This window comes from Protopterus annectens, chromosome 4.part1, assembly GCF_019279795.1.
Source record: "Protopterus annectens isolate FY-2018-M chromosome 4.part1, PAN1.0, whole genome shotgun sequence".
NCBI classification, from domain to species: Eukaryota; Metazoa; Chordata; order Ceratodontiformes; family Protopteridae; genus Protopterus; species Protopterus annectens.
Window position 1 is genome coordinate 384,050,438 of NC_056734.1, and position 19,383 is coordinate 384,069,820.

Consider the following 19,383-nt stretch of genomic DNA (forward strand, 5'->3'; position numbering starts at 1 on the left):
ACTTAGCTGTCTTAAACAAAAAAAATTGTCAAGATGTCTAGACCCCCCCCCCCCCCCCCCCAGGGCATTCGTGGCTTAAAAAAATAGCTGTGAATACTTATTTTGCTGCAGCAGTTTGGGATCAGGTATAATTTCATGAAACAATAAATTTCATTTTTTGTCCACAGTGGTCATGATCTTTGGTAGAAGCAAATTAGATGTGTGAGAGTAAGTTTTTGAAGTTGAATTTGCATAAGGACAGATTACTCAACTTAGTCACTCTAAGGGAACAATAGGGACATAGTGGATGAGGTGAGAGGGAATTCTGTGTATTCCTCCATCATTCTGGATGATTCATTTTAGACTGCACCGATTCCTGGCTGCTGCAGCAGTGGGCGGGGTCAGTAGAGTTGCAGACTGAATTAACTTGGTGCAATTTTGAGTGACAGCAGTATATGCTGCTAACCCTGTAAATCCCTGTGGTCACTTGTTCTCTGTTTATACCATGTTTTACTGCTTGTTCCGAGTTTGCTCTTTCTCTCTTGTAAGAGAAAAGCTTGAGGCTAAAGTGAAATATCACTGGGGAGAGGGTAGGGCTAGCATGGATGACCCGTATCCAGTTGTTCACAAACTGCATTTTGTCTTTCTAATGTACTGACTGATGAATGTAAAAGTCTCTGGGTAAGACACTGATGCATCAAAACTTCCTGAGCAGAAAATATGCAAAGCATCTGAAAAATTAGGGGCATCTGACTAAATCAGGGGCACACAATTGGTGTAAATGTTACATATTTATGTACTTAGCCAAGTTATGGAGATGGTTAAGTTTTACTTTTTCTAATGTTGTAACAACTTGTATGTGTTACTGCCCTAACCCTTATTAGAACAGTTTTAATCTTGTTCATGTAAGGGTGATAAAAGGTACATTTAGGTTAGGCAGTGTATTTCATTTTAGACTGCACAAATTCCTGACTGGCATCTTTCTTTAAGTGGGCATAAGTATCATTGCACAGTTTGTTACAGAAGGGGCATGGTGAAATAATGTGATCCATCCCACAAGACAATGCGTTCTAAACTAAAATATCACTGCAGTCTGTTCTTGCAGCCCCTGGGAAACTTTTGTATTTACCATCAGCTCAAATTAACTGTGAGAAGAGCTGTAAATTGATTTTATCAGTTAACCAGTTTACCTTCCCTCACGCATTGAAAAACAAGTTGTTTTTGACCCAAGTTAGAACCTCATTTTACAGTTAAAATGTTTGTCAAAGTGTGTGTATATGTTGGGGGGTGTAGTTATCCCCCCGCTTGTGTGATAACACTGTTGCTCTCTGCTTTTGATACCAGACTTTGTCCAGGCGGAGACATGCATTGAGAAAGTAGCTCAAGTATGAGGGCAAGTGTTATCTGGTTTTAGCTTCTCCATTGAAATAGCCTCTTAAGGCTGTGGAGCTCTATTTTCACGAGCATGGGGCAGCTATACCCAAAGTATGTGGCTAATTGCAGTGGGCCTTGAATTTTGGCTTTGTTATACTTGCCCTGTAGTAGTTGAGTGTTAAATTGGTCATTGACTGCGCTAAACTATAACCTTCCTAGGTGGAAAAGGAGCAGTGTATCTGTAGAAAAGAGCCAGGAGCCTGGTAAGGTTGAAAATAAGTGAGCTGGCTGGGTTACAGGACTTGAGGTACTGCAGCAGATATTTTCACTGTTTTCTAGACTCTGTCTGTTTTATTTTGAGAAGAGAAATTCTGTTGAATAAGAACCAAGAGCTTGGCTTTTAACAGAGTATGGCTAATGCCTTGGATGACTGACTACTGTTTTAGGCAGCTTTTTTCTATTCCTTTCTTTGTGTATGTTTTCCATGTTATGCTGTTCACGTATGCACCTTAATTCTTGGGAATGGGGAGCTTGCCTGCACATGAGAGAGAGAAATGACTGGAGGGGGCTGTCCTCCCGATGTCCATGGAGGAGTTTGTGCCCCCTGTTGGTCCTCATTCACCCACCCATCTCCAATTGGAAGGTGTTCTTGTTCCAGTGACCTTGGAGGTCTGGTGTATCCTTCAGATTGGGGTAACCTGTTTTTCAGACCAGACCCAGATTGTCCCCAGACTTGGGGAATACTTATCATCACTGTTCACTGCACTTTATATCGCAGAGAGCATAGATTGCAGGACTGTTTCCTGTTTAGTCTGTCACTATGATCCTGGTAGCTGATGGGTGCACCCATGTCTCCGTGGGGACCTCCTATGCCTGGCTAAGATGTGTGCACATTCCCATACATGTCTCCCAAGGAGAACAATTACTGGGTTGAGAAGGCAAAACCAGCCTCCTTTCTGGCCATGGCACTAACCTGTTGTGCAAGCCTCCACTTGCATAGGAGCACTTGTTGCCACCTGGAAATCGCCATTCCCTTCCCTGGGGTAGGCAAGCTCTGTGTAGCTCATTCCCTGTCCCCCCATCTGTCTGAGATGTTACTCGGAACGTAATCATCTAAGACCCTGTTTGGGCTTTATCTCTGACACAGAGCCTTGTAAACTACTGCTTCTGATATATTCCCAAAGTTGGGGTCCATGAAGCAATGTCTGGGCTTGAAGTTGTGCTGAAGGATGATCTTGCTGATTTGTCTTAGTAATTATCACAGTACTCTTGGGCTCATATAAATTTAATGCATGCGTAAGAACTGGACTAGGGCAAGTGATTTTTAAATTAATGTTAAAGAAATGGCTTATTACCCTTTTACTGTATGATAGGCATGTGCTGGTAGCTTTCTTCCGTCAAAATTTGGGATTGGTGATGGAAGCAGTTGAAACTATTTTAACAACTTGAATTTGATTCATGATTTGAAGCCATCATAGAAATCACTGCACTTTTTACCCTAGTACATAAACCAAATCGTCCCCAAGGTAAAAACTTACTATCGTTTAACCTTGCCCGTCTCTGGAACTCACTCCCACCATCTATTCGCAGCACTCCCAATCACTACATGTTCAAAAAATCTCTACATATGTATCTAAGGTCCCAATGGGAATGCTCTTGCTCCCATCCCTCATAAATATATGGTATTTACATCTTATTTTCCACTCATGTTACCTGACTGTACCTTATAAAGCGTATGCTCCTTATAAAATAACTACTCTGTATGTGTATAGTAACATCACTTTCACTAGATTGTACTGTTTGAATATGTCCTGAATTTTGAATTTAATGTGTGTTTCTTTTATAATTTTATTTTATTTTTTTATTATCATTCTATTGTTTGTACCTAGTTTGTTTGTTTTCTGGAGCTTTTCTCCCCAGGACTCCATTGAAAACGGGTTCTTTTGGCCCAATGGACCATCCTGGTAAACCAACTGCAAATAAATAAATAAATAAAATAATAAATAAATAGTCATTGCCTTCTGAAACTGAAGGAATGCTGGGATTCATCCATGGGCTGGTTTTAGTCTTGCTATGTGGTTTTCCTCAAGGATGTGGCTCAAAACTGTCTTTGGACCAGGCTGCTTATCTGATTTAACACATTTTCAGGTAAAATAAATTGTGTTTTTGTCAAGTTTGCAGTTCTTTGCTGTTCTTGCCTCCCCTAGTAACGTTTGAGGGTCTTTTAGATGGTGTGGCAGGAGAGAAAAATGTTGAGGTAGGTAAGATGTGAATCGTGATTTTTCAGCTTTCAAGCTCTTTTGCAAACAGTAAGTTGACTTCTAAGTGCAAGTAATGCATGGCTCACGTCTGCTTCAGTATCCAGACCAACATAACGTTGTTTTCTAAGCTCCTGCATTTGAGTGAGTTAATCTGTAAAGTTGTCATTTTCATAGTGTAGGTAATGCATTGTTTCTCAGTGTTGAGACTATGAAGTCCAAGATTCCTCAGAGGAGGATGGTCTGACATCCATACAGAGCCTGTTCTGGCTCACTTAATTAGTAGACCCCTTAAAAATTGCAAATGTGAATAGCACAGCAAATAGATAATCCCTCAGAAATTAGGAGATGGACTGCAACACAGTGAATTCCGTGGGTAATGATGCTTACTTCCCATCTTGTCAATCTGTTGTCTCACACAGTTGTGATTTCTGTTGCAGTAAAATCACTTTGTGGGTTGGAGGCTTCCAGTGTTCCAGTTGAAATACTGTCCAATCAGCAGGCTGGTGAACTGGACTATAACAGTGACGAACTGGAAGAGGGCACCAGGGAGCCAAATGCTACTAGAAAGAAAAAAAGCAAACATTGCAAAGGTAATTTTTATTTTGTTGCTTCATTTGTTGTGTGTAAAAAATTTATAGCATGTATTTTGCAAAACACGTGTATGAGTCTATTTGGAGACGGAGTGTTTTTATTGCTTAGTGTTGTACATTTTTTCATTAGTGTTGTTTGCATGTGCAAGCTTAACAAGAATATTACCATTTTTTGCATGCATTAGGTTTAATGGTTTCTCTTTGACGGTCCTAATTGCTGTTGACTTTTGGGGGTGGTTTGAGTGGTGGTTGTCTCACCAGTGCCATCTGTTGTATCCCACTTCTCTGTATTTCATTTAGCTTTTGTATAGGTTATTGACTTGACTGGACAGTATGGCTCATGTCATGTCCTGCTGCTTGCATGTCTGTTGGTTCCTGTTAATGAGTTCTTTAAAGAACAGTCTGCCGTTGTTATGTGATAGGTTCATAGGTGGTTACTAGGCTGATGGCCCTTTGGCCTTTACAAGCCTAGCCATGTTATAACGTGTTCCCTAATTGATCTTGATTAGGTGGTCATCGTTCGCAGTGCGAGTTTATGATCAGCAATGACTGCCCTGTCCAAGAGGGACATAAGTGCCACACCTGGGGTGGTTTACGGTCTCCCATCCAGTTGTCTAGGTTGCGCTTGAATAGGGCCATTAAGGAGTTCAGCTTCATGTGAATTGTGAGTTTATTCCAGAGCAGCAGCAATTTCTGAGAGATGATGTGCATCTCCAGCATGTTCTCTTATTGTCATAGGCAAGGTTGAGATCCCTGGAGTGAGTAAATCTTGTCACATTGATTTGTGGATCTGCACTATTTCCATTAGGGGTAGAGTCAGAGACTGCTTTGTAGGCCAGACACAAGTCACATCTCAGCAGCCTTTAGAATACAGAGTACAGTGACAGGGCTTTCAGTCTTTCCATGTAGATCATGTTTTGGAAGCCCTGAATTTTCTTGGTGAGAACCTCTGTGGTCTCTTTAGCTGCTGCAGGCGTCTAGTGAGGTACATGCAAAAGGGAGCATTGTACTGTATTAGTTGCCTGAGAGTCTAATACAGAGGAGTTATAACATCCTTAGTCTTGGATGCGATGCAAAAATAGAATAATAATGCACCTTTTTGCTTTTAGTTTAAGTCTGTGGCTTTGGCACCAATCCTTTATCTGTGTTAGCCCCTTTTGTAATATGTTAACATAATTTGGGGACTCAATGATTGCACCCAGTTTGCAGTAATCAGTGAACTTGGCAAGCCACAGGTCATCTAGTTTCACCTGGACTTTAGAGAAATGGATTGAAAACAGTACTGGGATCAGCACATATCTTTATGGTACACCATCAATAACTGGTCTACTGGTAGAGGTAGAATCCCCAACTTTGACAGTATGCATTCTGTTGGTGAACCATTTGGCTACCCATCTAATGACATATGTGTTAATCCCCAGCTGGGAGAGTTTCTCGATGATACCGGAGTGGAGGATTGTTTCAAAAGCCTTGACTAAGTCAAGATAGGCAGTATGTACTCTCTTGGCATCATCCGGGCCTTTGGTGACATTCTTGAAAGTCCACCAGGTTCAGTAAGCATGGTCTACCCTTAAAGCCAAACTGGGTTGGGTCAAGAGTTTGAAGGTTGCCCATGTTCTTGTTAAGTTCCATGATGGATCTTTCCACTGCCTTGCAGATGAGACTCTAGGCTTAGGGGTCTATAATTCTCAGGATCAGTTGATAGACCCCCTTTGTGCAAGGGAATTATTGTTGCTATTCACTTTGCTAGAATGAAGCCAGTGCTCAAGCTGATGTTAGAGAGTGTCAGGAAGTTCTGCTAGTTTTTGTTTTAGATTTAGTAAGCAGCCTGGGATGTTAACTGTTCTCATAGAGGCCATGTTTCTGGCCTTGGAGATTGCAGATATGATCTGCTCTTTGGAGATACTAGGTAGAGGACCGGTGTCTGATATGCTTTGGGGTATGGGTGGTGGGGACAGGGGAGTGAAGTCTTCTGCAAATCTGTCAACTAGCAGGTTGACAGTTTTCCTCTGATCCACTGTGAGAGGTACTGTCCACTGTAAGTTCAGCACATTGTTGGGTGTGTTAGATTTCAGATGAAGCTAAAGAATGCCTTATGATTATCTTTAGTCAGGGGTGCTAATGCTTCATAACTAGCTGTAGAGGACTTTACAAGATATCTGATTTGCTTGTTCAAGCTGTGGAGGTTATTCTTCTGATGATGATTAAGTTTCTTTTTATTCTTGGACATCAGTGTCCTCCTTTTGTTATATAACCTGTTTATACTTGAGGTCTACCAGGGTGGCCTTTTTTTTCAGGAGGACCTGGATTTGATCTGGTTAGGTATGGACAAGTCTGTACAATTGTTTAGGTGTTTATACAGGGCATTTGTGTCGTCCTTTGCATAAGAGTAATTGTTACCCGTGTTAGCAGGGGTTTTGAAACTTTTTATACTGTCACTTTGTAGGCTGTAGTTTGCTTTGGAGAAATTTTTCAGTTTTGCTCCTGTGGGGGTGTCGGGTCTGATCGTTACTTCGAATGAGACAGATTTATGGTCTGACCTTACGAGGGAAGGCCACACACAGGGAGTGGTGCAGTGACCTCCCCCCCCCCATGTTGGGGAGTACTAGGTCTAGGACATTTGAGCCCCTGGGGGGGGGGTGCAAACTAGCTGTTCCAGGGCATTTGTGTTCTCATTATCCAGGAACCTCAGCTGAGCATGTTTGTGCTTGTGTACAAATCGGTGGAAGGATAGTTGAAATCTCCCATCATCAGAGTGCTTGGCTGTATAGTGAGTGACTCCAGTAAGTCCAGGTAAGCGGTGTGCTTCTCTTGGTTTGTGATGGAGAACCTGATAGCTGCCGAGTGATGTGGGAGGGTGTTTTACCTATAGTTATTTGGACCTGGAGTAGCTCAAGACAGTCATGCTGTTTAACCAGTGTTGAGGTGTATTTGGCTTTAATGAAAATACCTCCACCTTTGATTCTTTCACACTCATTTTGAGGTCTGAACGTGTGGAAGGTATTGTAGCCTTGCATGGCCGGGGTGCTTTCTGCAGCCTTGAATCATGTTACAGTGACTGCACAGATGTCAGAATCTTCCAAGGTGAGTAGTGCTTCCAGGGAGTGCACTTTCCTGTTTCCTAGCATTTAAGCAGCATAACTTTGAGTTTGTCTTGAGTGGATTTTTTTATGTCGGAAATTTTGTTTTGAAATACCCTTAAAAAAAGGCAATATGAGGGAGGCAAGTGCCTTTGTCAGTATCTGAAAGCCTAGAGGAGGCAGGTGAAGACCATCTCTTGCAAAGCAGTGTGGTCTGTCAACCATGTCTTCCCAGGCTGACCGATAATGGATCCCCCCCTAGATTGACACCAGATGCTAAGCCAATTGTTGAAGTCAGTCATGTTTGTCTATATTATGGCATCATCCTGGGTGAAAGTAGAATGCTGCTTAGGGCTAGGGTCATACCTGCCTGGGACACTCAATCTGCGAGTTCATTCATGTTTCCAGAGAGTTGCATCTCAAGTGATTCACACCAACACATACTATGACAGAGTCATAATGGTAATTTTTGTTGAGTGACTTGTGCGTGCATGATTTGATGGATCCTGGCACCTGACAAGTAGTTGATCATGACCTTCTCCTTGTCTAGCCTGGTGAGTGGGACATCAGTGTAACTCACTAGGAGTTGCCTAATGACCAGGACATTTAGTTTTGAGGTGTTTTGCCTTATGGGCTTATTTGCTGAGAGACTGGTATGTGTGATGTGTAGTGGATTCTGTTTGCTTTGCAGTGTGTGCAAGTGGTTTGCACTTAGGAGGTTTCTAATCTTTTGGTGGTAGGCTTCTATTAAGTACCTCCGTGTATGTTGGCTTGTGCTTTGTGATCTTGTTTTGTGTGTGTGTGTGTGTGTGTGTGTGTGTGTGTGTGTGTGTGTGTGTTGACAACCTGTTTGATGTCCATTTTGTTACATGAGAGAGTGTAATTATATCTTTTGCATATTGCAGTTTGTTTTTTAGGAGTAAATTGTTGTCTGTATACATAAGACAGTTACTACATTGCCTCAGGATGCCCATGTCAGTCTGGCTGGCTAGAGAAATGGTTGGAAACTGACCATCCATTATGGCAGGTTTTTACCCTAACCACTATTTGGGAGTGGACTAGTTTGACCAGATTTTGCTCTAGGATTAACAAATGGGGCTTATTTTATTGAAGGCTAGGGATGAAAACTATGGCAATGGTTCTCAGTGTGCAACTGAGTTTCCTGCAATGCAGCAGGGAAGCTTTGGAGGCTTTACTAACAGATGTCTAGAAGAAAATTTCTTCCAAGGCATTTGCATCTGTACAGAGCACTGCTGAACCCTGGTGTGCAATGTGGAGGTACGCGAGGCTTAAATACAGGTGAAATTAAACACTTTTTAATCTAAACTGTCAGTGGGAAATAACACTGTGAACTTTCCTCCAGTAATCTCCAACTCTGATGGTGCTTGGACTACTCACGTCTGCCACAAGGGTCCAGGCAGGGCCCTGCTAATGTAAGATGGCTGGAATAATGCCAAAGTGTAACAATACAGTCTATATTCAGCAGATCTGAGTAAAGTGTGTGCTATGTTCTAGCTACTTAAAGCAACAGAACAGCTTTTTAAAGTGCAGAAAAATTCAGTAAAAATCAATAAAATTATAAAATGGTTAGCAAAGTCCAAAGGAAACTTTCAAGGTAGTTATTTTTTATTTTTAGCAGTGGGTGCTTTGGATTTCAGCAGAATCACTCCAGACTCTGGCAAAAATTGCCAAATGTTGAGCAACTCCAGTTAAATGACCTGCAGTGGTACTGCCCTCTGTACAGACTGGCAGCTTTTCGAGCAGCAGTCAACAATAAGAAATACTGGAGAGCGTTTCCTATAGAGTTTTTTTAAATTGAAGAGGTGAGGTTTACTTATTAATAAGGCACAGGGAACCACGTTTGCACATCGGGCAAAAGCGAGGCTTTTATACCAGCAGGATTAAACACTTTTTTATACAGTTAATCCTCCAGGCCAATCGGATAAAAACATAAACTCTAAACTTTCAAGCATTAGTTTTCAACTTGGATGGTTGAATTCAGCTCTGCTCCCATCAGAGTGCAAAAGAACCCTCTTTGGTACTGGCTTTGAGCTCGAGTGTAACAACTGCTTTACAACAGAATCCCTGCAGTATCAGGAATCCTTGGAAATAAGTTCACTAACCCCAAGAAATGTTCATTAAAATACAGGAAAAAAAAGTGCAAAGTAAGAGAACGACACAAAAAAAAAAGCTTTGCAAAACTTAGAAATATTTTGGCAGACTCAGGAGGACTTGTGCAAACTCAGAACAGGTTTTGCAATACCAGGGGAGATTAGGAAATATTAGAATACTGTTAAAACAATGGAAGAGCAGTACAGTAAAAACAGATGGCAGTTTAACATGTGCAGGCTGAAAAACAGTGATTAAATTCAACCAAGTCAATAAATGCAGCACAGATCTGTTAAATAGCACTGAGCAGTCAGAGCAAGTGCAAAAAATACTTGAATCAGCTTTGTTGGTCCAAATAGTTGTAGAAGCAGTCCAAGTAGTGTAACCACAGATGTCCAAGCCATGCACATGAAGGCTGTGAATAAAGTGAGCACAATCTCACAAAAAATGCAATTTGTGATGAGTTGGGTGTGGCCACTCTGCCTTGCAGACCTCCCCCAAACAGGTTTAAACTAAGCAGTGCAGGTGGGAAGGTAGTACCCTTTTGCCAAAGTGTGTGTGTTGTTTTTATAAAAGGAAAAAAAAGTTTTGTCAGATGTAGGACAGATTGAAGAAACAAAAGTATACACCTGAGGTCCACACAAACCAAGACTGCGATGACTACCTTAAAATAAACTGTTTATTAAAATTATAAAGTTAAACGCTTTCGGCCTAGTAAATGTCAGGGCTTCATCAGAAACTTTATTAAAAAAAAAAACAATTTCATCAGGTGATATGACAAAGATCAATCAAAAATAGAATTTAAATTACTGTAACAAAGCAATCAAACTAATCCCATTATAAAAAGGAAAACACAAGTTAAGCAACAAATGAATAAATACCTAAATATTAAACTGAAAACATCATACCACATTTACCCATACCCTAAATCCAGTTTAGTCTGTGTATATGAAGTATTAATCGCACCAGTTCCTGGTGGAGTTGAGGCATTTGTCCTAAGTTGCCACATTATTTCTCTATGGCCCAGGAACATTTTTCAGTCCCCCTCCCCTATCCTGGATGTGTACCTTTTCCAGAATGCAGGGGGGTGGGCAAAATGTTGACATTCACTAGAACAGTATTTCGTAAACTTTTTTGGACTAAGGAACTTGGAAAAGTATTTCTTTTTGTGGAACCCTGTAAAAATTTGCAAAAGACGTGTAAAATATTTACACATAATATGAATTGTAGGAATTCATGTTTCAGGTTCAAACTTGCGCAGTCTTAAGGAGGAGGATGTGCTTGCATTGCATGGCAGAAGTTGTCCGCATTTGATGTATGGTTTATTAGAGAGCCTTAATGTAGGTGTCCTATGTAACCTATCCCTGTATTTTGATTTGGTTGTGGTATATAGAAGGAAAATGGAGAAGTATTTTAAAATACTTTTTACTTAAAGGTCGATACTCCCTATGAATTTTTTACCCAAACTTGTATCAGGAGGCAACTTAGTCTTAAGGTTGTTCAGTACAATAACGCAATGAGGGTTGGATAGTAACACTTGGGTGGCTTTAGTAGTGACAAGTCTCAAATGCACTTGTAGAACGTTCTTCAGTCGGTAGGTCAGCTCAGTCATGCTAACTGGTGACTTCAAAAACTGTGCAGACTAGTAAGGAAGTTGTAGGTTTACCGACACTTAGCAGTATCTTAAACTTCGTAAATAATGCCACGAACTCTAGTCTTAGTTCAAAACTCACTTGTATTAAAAAAACGAAGCCATAAATATGGTTTAGCGCTTTCATCCCAAACCTTGGGACTTCTTCAGAACCGTTGCTTATAAATTAGAAACTCCATTAAATACTAAAGTTGGCAAATGACCAATCTTCATTCACAATCACTTAAGCAGTAGGTGTTCTACAGTTATAGTTTTAATGCATAAAAAAAAAAAAATCATTGTACCTAAATTTCATCCAAAAACAACTTGGTACGTATAAATCATATGAAAAAAAATTGTGTGAACCAAAAAAATATATATATATTTTATTCAGACTTTTATTGTAAGGTTAAAAAGTGGTAAAAATATGAAGTGTGGAAATATTGCTAAATATATTCCTTGTCAAAGGCTAGGAAGTTAACCGAGCTAGCTAGTATTGTAGTTTAGTTGCCTTTTTAGAATGGGTGGAATAGATGTATATTCATTTAAACCAGAGATTGTTGTAGCATTAAGGCCATATTATTTCTGTCCTCTCTAATTCTGTTTTCAATGCACCACCCCTGGGAGAGAAAGGAACATTTTTTTTCTTAAAATGTAGGCATTGACGTTATTATTGTCTGGGGGAACAAATACAAACCCTTGTTAAGGTTAGATCATACTGTTATCCTTATTGCCCCAATGAATTCTTCCAAAAACAGCGGCTACATCAGTTCTGTGGTATTACTTTATGGATCTCATTTAAGGGGAAATTAAAAAGATACTAACCAAAAACTGATGTATTTTTAAAGGTAACTTGGAAATTTTGTCATTAAGTGATGTTCCTAAATTTTTCTTTAAAACAGGCAAGAACTTGAAAAAGCTTACTAGAAAACCCTAAAAAGGATCTTGCTTTTTTTAGGTGATGGAAATTGTACATCTAAGGGGGGAAGTTTATCAAGCTATCTGTGATGGTTGCAGGAAAAAGTGAAAGACAATTAAGAAAAAGAATATGTGAACATCTTGTATACTATCAACAAGAGAAACATCAACAGTGCACTGTTCAGACATACTTTATTATACCCTATCTTCTCTAGATTTCAGTTTGGTATCTTGGAAACTGTTTCTTTCTATCCCAAGGGTGGTGCATGGGAAACAAATTAGAGAGGGGAGAGCTAATGTGGCAACTAAGAATTAATGCTGCAACACTCCCTGATTTTAAATGAATGCACATCTATTAAAGAAAAACAGAGCAGCGTAACTTCAATGCTAGCTAGCTCGGTACACTTCCTAGCCTTTGACAAGGCACGTATTTAACCCTGTTTCCACAATTTATATTCTTAGCACTTTTAAAACTTTTTAACCTTACAATGAGTCTTTTGAATAAAATTTATTCACACAATTTTCTCCATAGGTTTTTAATATGAATTATACACACCAAGTTGTATGAAGTTTAGGTTTTTTGATTTATTAAAACTGTAATTCTTTTTTTAATATCTACTGCTTAACTGATTGTGACTGATGGGTTATTTGCTAACTTATTTTAATATTTAATGGAGTTTCTAACTTGTAAGCAATAGTTCTAAAGAAGTCCCATGGTTTGAAATGAAAGCGCTAAACCTTATTTATGCGTTTTTTTTTTTTTTTTTAAATGTAAGTGATTTTTGAACTAAGATTGGAGTTCATGGCATTATGTACGAAACTTCAAAGACCCTGCAAAGTGTTAAACCTGCAACTTCCTTACTAGCCTGCACAGTTTTTGAAGTCACCAGTTAACATTGCTAAGCTGACCCAGTTACTAAGGAACGTTCTACAAGTGCGTTTGAGACTTACTACTACTTAAGCCACCCAAGTGTTGCTACGAGAGCCTCATTGTTTTGTTTGGTGTTTCTTTGGCTGCATGGTCACACGTTGGTTCCCTGTTTTTCTTATTCAGTACAATGGCTGAGGAAGGATCGGTTAAACAGGTCTTCATCAGAACAGACACAAAAAAAATATCTTGTGTCCTGATTTGAGCACTTAGTCTTCGAATTTAACTGACAGTTTCAAATGCTGAATTTTTTAGTTGGTTAAAACTGTAGTCTTCATTTCTCTCTCTTGCCTCATTCATTTGGTCGGTCAGCGTGTTGAAATGATCAAAGCAGTTTTCTGTTATTTGTGTCCAAAGTTTAATTCTCTTCTTTTTGCCTCAGTCACACTGTTTTGTTTGTTCCCTGAAGAGATAAGTTGAACTCAACCAAAAGTTGAAATATGTCTGCAAGGTAACATAACTTTGTATTCCAGTCTGTGTCCGTGAAAAAAAATTGTATTAAAAGTTTTGGTTGACCAAAATATAATTATTTGTATTCTCAGGTTACAGAGTCTGTTTCGATATCTGTCCTCATGAAAGCCAGCAAACTTTGGCGTTTAATAATGTATAAGAGCCCATTTCTTCACACATTGCAAAATGTCTTGAGTTCGAGGAGCATGACTTTGTAAAATGTTTTAACAGCTGTTTTAATATTTCATTCATCTCAGTGCTTGTAAACATTTCCCAGTGTATCATTCAAAGTATGCTTTCTATATTTGGTGTTACTTGCTTCATTTTTGCAATTAATTCTCTGTTTAGCAAAAATACAAACTAATCAGTGCAAACTGAAACCGTCTGCATTTATGAAGTTATCAGACAATGCTGAGAGCATTTTGGTGCCTGTTCTATGACTCTTCAATTCCAAGTAGTTAAGAACAATTTTTTTTTATTTAATTTAATCTGTCTGTGTACCTGACATACGTAAGTAGCAAGGCTTTTTCAGCATATCTGTTGATTCATCCAAGTAAAAGTATTAATTGTTGACATTTTAATTGTATATAAAAGTTGTCAAATATCTTCACTCCTCATAATTATGACTTGAAACAGTAAAAGTAATGTCTTTCGGCTTTTTCCCGGTTAGGGGTCACCACAGCGGAACTCCAGTCAGCTAATGATTGACAGTGGATTTCTACGGTGCCGGGTTGCCAGCCCGACGCCCAACCTTCAAAGAAGGCACATCCATTCATGCACAAAACTACCTGCATGTCTTTGTTATACATCACTCGACCACTGGGAGGACAAGACACTCAAGCAGAGAATCGAACGGGAGAACCTCTTGCTGTGAGGAGACACTAACCGCTGCACCACCATGGCCCTCTTGAAACAGTATCATTTAAAAAGGGGATGTAATGCATGACCTAACATTGTTTGGCGTGCATCCAACATGCAAAGTATAATCCAGTCTTCCCTTATGGCGAAACTTGTTTTTGATTTTGCAATGCTAACCTATCAAAAATCTAATTTTTTTTCTGTACAGTTACATGTATAGTTCAGCGTTGCTTTCTGAGATTTTAATCCCTTCTCCTTTCTTTGAAAACTAACTCAGCTGACTTAGTCTAGTATTGTTTGTGTCTCTTTTTATACAAATTTGCTTATGTTTTGCTGGAGACATTGCACCATTATACAAAATAATTGAACTCACAAGTCATTGAAGATAATTATCTTTGCCTGAATCCAAATGCTATGAATGAATGATCATGTTTTCATTTCCTTTATTTTAAAATCAGGAGGTAACATGTTAATGCTAACACACCTTTCAAAAGAGGACATGTTCATATTTGAATTACTTTATTGATGGGCCTTGTCCTTCCATATTTTCAGCAGTAATGTCATTTAGTTGTTAATGAGGCTGCGTATCTATATTGCTAGCTGTTTGCTCCTTGGGGATATCCTCAGAAATTCTATTACTAACCTGTATGTTAAAGAAGAAGTCTGACTGACTTATTTTATTATTCAAACTGGCAAATATATTTAATTAAAAATACTTTGTATTTAGGGCCATGCATTAATAACGTGTTCTTTTGAATTTATCTGACAGTTTCAAATGCATATTTAGCTACCAGGTTGTTTTAAATTGTATTTGATAAACTGTATAACAATAATAGAAATAAATTTGTTTACTTTTTTGATGAATTTATTGTTAATTAATGCAAACATTTGTTGATTGTGTTGCAAGTTTGGACTTTTGAACATTTTCCAGCAAGAAGAGACACAAAATATACTAACCAATAATACCAGTTTTGTAACATTTTAACCATAAAGGACCTCAACATGCTATTGTCATAATCCTCCAGTATCATTACCTATCAGTTACAGCAACTTTTACTGTGCATACCTCACATGTTAGATTGTGACAAAAACGGCCACAGTAAAGTATTACAAATTGCTTTACAAAATACACATTAGTCCTGTAAAGTAGCCACAGTAAAGTGTGCCAACTTATTTCACAGAAATGCACATTTGTACTGCAAATCCTGATTAATGATGAACATAATGGCAAAAGTAAAATGCACTTTTAATCCATAGATGGTTCCCCACAGTAGTTACATCTATGTTAACGAAGTACATCTCTGACCTCTAATTGTTGTTTGATTTACACATGCAGTATAATCACAGTCAGGTATTCCAACTTCACTTTACTCAAATTGCACATTAATCCTGTAAACTAGTTCAGGGATTATTTTCAGTGAGCATGCTACAAGATGTAAGATGCTTTCACCCACAGACTACCCTTCACCCCCCCCCCCCAACCTAACAGTTATATCCACTTTTTTGAATGTGTACACCTCAGGTGGCTGATGTGATGAAAAGTAATGACCACACTGTGCTGTTTATTTCAACTTTTTCAAACAAACAGTAGTGAAAACGTATTCAGCTCACTTTGCACAAATCACATTAGTCTAGCAAATCCAGAGTAATGACCAAACAATATCAGTCGCTATCAAGCATTAATGGATATTGTTGTCTGTATACATTTCAGGTAATAGTTTATAAGGATCTATATTAGAACATCGAAGTTTCAAAACTTTGAATGTTCTAATATCGACCCCTATTCAGAGAACGCTGAAAATAGCAAAGCTACAGAAAACCGCATTTTTTTCTTAGGGAAAGAATTCGGTTGTCCGTTTCTGTCACATCACTATTTTCAGCGTTGTGGTGGAAAGTTAAGGGTCTGGTTCAGGTAAGTGTGGGATTGGACGTGAGATTAGGTGAGTTAGGGTTAGGGCACGGGCTAGGTATGTGTGCAATTGTGTGGACGTGAGGGTTAGGGCGGGGTAGGTGAGTTAGGGCACGGGTGAGGTGAGTGTGCGATAGTGACGGACCTTATGGTTAGGGTTTGGGTTAAGGTAAGTGTATAGTTAGTGGTGTATGTACAGTTTAGTGTAGGGTTAGATGTAAGATTTTAGGTGTATGTGTGTGTAGATTGCTGTTTGTTTGGTGTGCTTGCGTTGTGTGTATGTGTTTTGGAACAGTGAATTTTTCCCTAGGAAAAAAATTGCTGTTCTGCATGTTCAGTGTTGTAAGCATCTGCTGAATAGGGTTTGATATTGGAACATTTGAAGTTTTGAAACTTCGATGTTCTAATATAGACCCATTTATAATAAAATAACAGCTGGTCCCTAGCAAAGTACTCGCACAGATCTAAACTTTTCAGCACTAGAGTCAAGAATGAAACAAAAAAAAAAATTAAAATGAAGGACCGATTTTAAATATTTTACATGTATACTTAGCAAGCTTCTAGAGTAACAGGTTTTGCGTTGGCATACGTCTGCAACCAAGAATCTGTTATTTAGTGAAGTGACTGCAAACCTCAGTGATTTGCTAGGTTTTGAAAACCACAACATGTACAAGGAACATACCAAAAATATAACTGTCATTGCTGGGGACAGATTAACAGTTTTAAGATATGCATTGGATGATGGCATCACAAGGTCTCCAGGAAACCAAACATTTTATGAAGAAAGGAACAAAAATATGAGGCAAATGAAGGGTCAGTTAAGAGCTATGCTGTCGTGTAGTTACCCTGTAAAGCTGTTTACTGATATCTGGTCACTTGATGGATTGGCATATACCTCTAAACCAGCAGCTATTTAAAACCGGCATAAATGGTATAAATGGTATCTAAAACTATGAACATCAGGACAACAAAAAAGAGAGTTGCATATCAGTACTCCCCTCCCAGTAAGGTTGTAGGATGCTGTTTAGAAATACAAGTTTACTGACCAAATGAGACAAAAATGTAAACACACACTCTTCATTATGAAATGACACCACTGCAGAAAATTTCTCTTACAAAATTCATTTTAAACAAATCTACTACTCAGAAATATTTAATAAAAGGTGTATAATTACAGCATGGTACTAGACTTTAAAAATCAATTATTCTAATAGGCTCTCGAGTTTAAAACAATGTAATTTCAGTATGGCAGCTCCATCACAAAATTAATAGTACACAGAGGTATTAGTAATGCATAAAAACAATGTGATTCAGCTTTTTCTGGTAGAGCTGTCTTTTAAGCAACAGGTCATTTCTAATCTGTAAAAGACCAAGTACCTCAGGTCTACTCTAATCTTCCTATTTTATACGAAGTTATATATCGAGTTGCATTCCCTTTAGAAATTCATGGACCAATCCTAGGAAAGCAAGACTCTTGTATCAAAAGTCTGCCAGTTTACCTGTCAAACATTCAATCACTCACTCACTGCATTTAAACAAGTCAAACCTCTACCCTGTGGATCTCTTCCATTTTGGTTTCCACTTCATAAGTTATTTTGTATTATAATTTCACTGCATTTTATTTTTGTTTTTGGCATTATAGCCATAATATTCATAACCGATTTTAACTGATTATAGTTTCATAGTTTAGTACTAGGCTATCTGCCCTGAGGCATTTGCAAGCCTAGCCCTAGAGATGTGGCTTTCGCCACCCCATGTAGTGGTACTAAGGTATATAGAATAAATTTAGAATACTGTGCCTTTGTCTAGTAGTGACACATTGAAGACCCCCTTACTTATTAAAATTAGTTTACTGTGCCTCTGTTAAGTAGCGATACAGGGGTGACCCCTGGGGTAAACCTACGATCTCCCATCCACTCGTCAAGATTTCTGTTGAAGAGAGTCAGTGAGGGGCTCTGCCTAACATGGACTGGGATTTTGTTCCAGAGTATGGGAAGCCTCAGAGTTATGAATCTGTCCTTCCAGCATGTTCTATTCATGTTTGTACTGAGGTTTAAATCTTTGGCTCTCGTGGTTCTTATGGATTTTGATTTTTTGAGGTGGAGCATGTCCATCAATAAAGTTCAAATTGTATACTCCAGGTCCATTCTCTTTTTCTCATTAGTAAAGATACCGTTACTGATTTTAATGTATTGGCGTTGTTTGCATTCACTTGTGCTACCACTATGTCAGGTAGATGGGAGCTCAGTTTTAGTAAATATGCCCTTACTTTGTGTCTTGGCATTGTTTGCATTCACTTGTGCTATCACCATGTTTGGTAGATGGGAGCTCAGTGTATCATCTCATCCAAAGGACAGCATATTCAGGAGTACAGTATCTGCTTGCAGCACTGCAGTGATAGTATTGGAAAATGTAACCAGCTTGGGTGGAAAAGGATCCCACAGCCTTTTGATATTCCAACACCAAAGGCAAGTGCGTGCTATCCATTGATCCACTAACACTGATTCTCCATATACATTGCAAGTGAAGTTGAGTAAATAACAAATTTCTGCTTTGAAAAGTAGCTCTTCACTGTGTTAATTCTCCCATACTACTCATTGATTGTTTGACTGCCCTCTCATTTTGTAAGAGAAGCAAATGTTACTAGTTTAAAGCCTTTGTCTAGCATGTCGACCCCCCCCCCCCCCAAGTAGTAGTACAGCAGTGTTTTTCCGTACATTAACTAAGCACACCCATTGCTGGAACTTGTAAGTTTGGACTTTTCAGTTTCTCTTCTGACTGTTCACTCAGAAATGCAAATGGATGTAGCAGGGTAGTCACTGGGATGCTGGTCAATGTCCTTTGGTTCCCTTTGGAGTCACTGCTGCTACTGTGATGCTTGATGAGCAGCAGTGTAGGATAATAGTAAATTCTGTCACAGTGAACTACTCGGTCAGTATCAGATTTTGCACACACAATCTCCCTCCCTCTCTCTCACTTACTGACTCTACACGGTCAATAAATTCAAAAATTCAACACTACTCTTATTCTCCTGCTCCTTTGGTTCGTTGTTTGAGCACTGCCAACTCTTTTATATCTAAAGACAAATCATAAAATAGCACAAGTGAAATTTAAGTGTAGTATGTTCTCAGTTTATAATGCAATAATGTAATAAGAAAACTTCTCCAAGCACCACGTAAATGGAATCCTATACAGATGTACTCGCACAAAAAATGGCAAATGCATGCAAATAAATAGAATTGCATTTTTGCAACAGATTCCTTATGTTTTCAGGTGGGAAATACCTGAGCTGTAGTG

General features: G+C 38.9%; 1 protein-coding gene across 2 annotated transcripts in view; it reads left to right on the forward strand.

Moving 5' to 3' along the window:
- TMEM183A (transmembrane protein 183A) overlaps positions 1 to 19,383 on the forward strand; it is a 562,721-nt gene that overhangs the window by 64,559 nt on the left and 478,779 nt on the right. For both annotated transcript variants that reach the window (XM_044070205.1, XM_044070204.1), the window contains exon 3: positions 4,052 to 4,204. In XM_044070205.1, the coding sequence (XP_043926140.1) occupies positions 4,052 to 4,204 (153 nt within the window). The remainder of the gene's footprint in view (positions 1 to 4,051; positions 4,205 to 19,383) is intronic.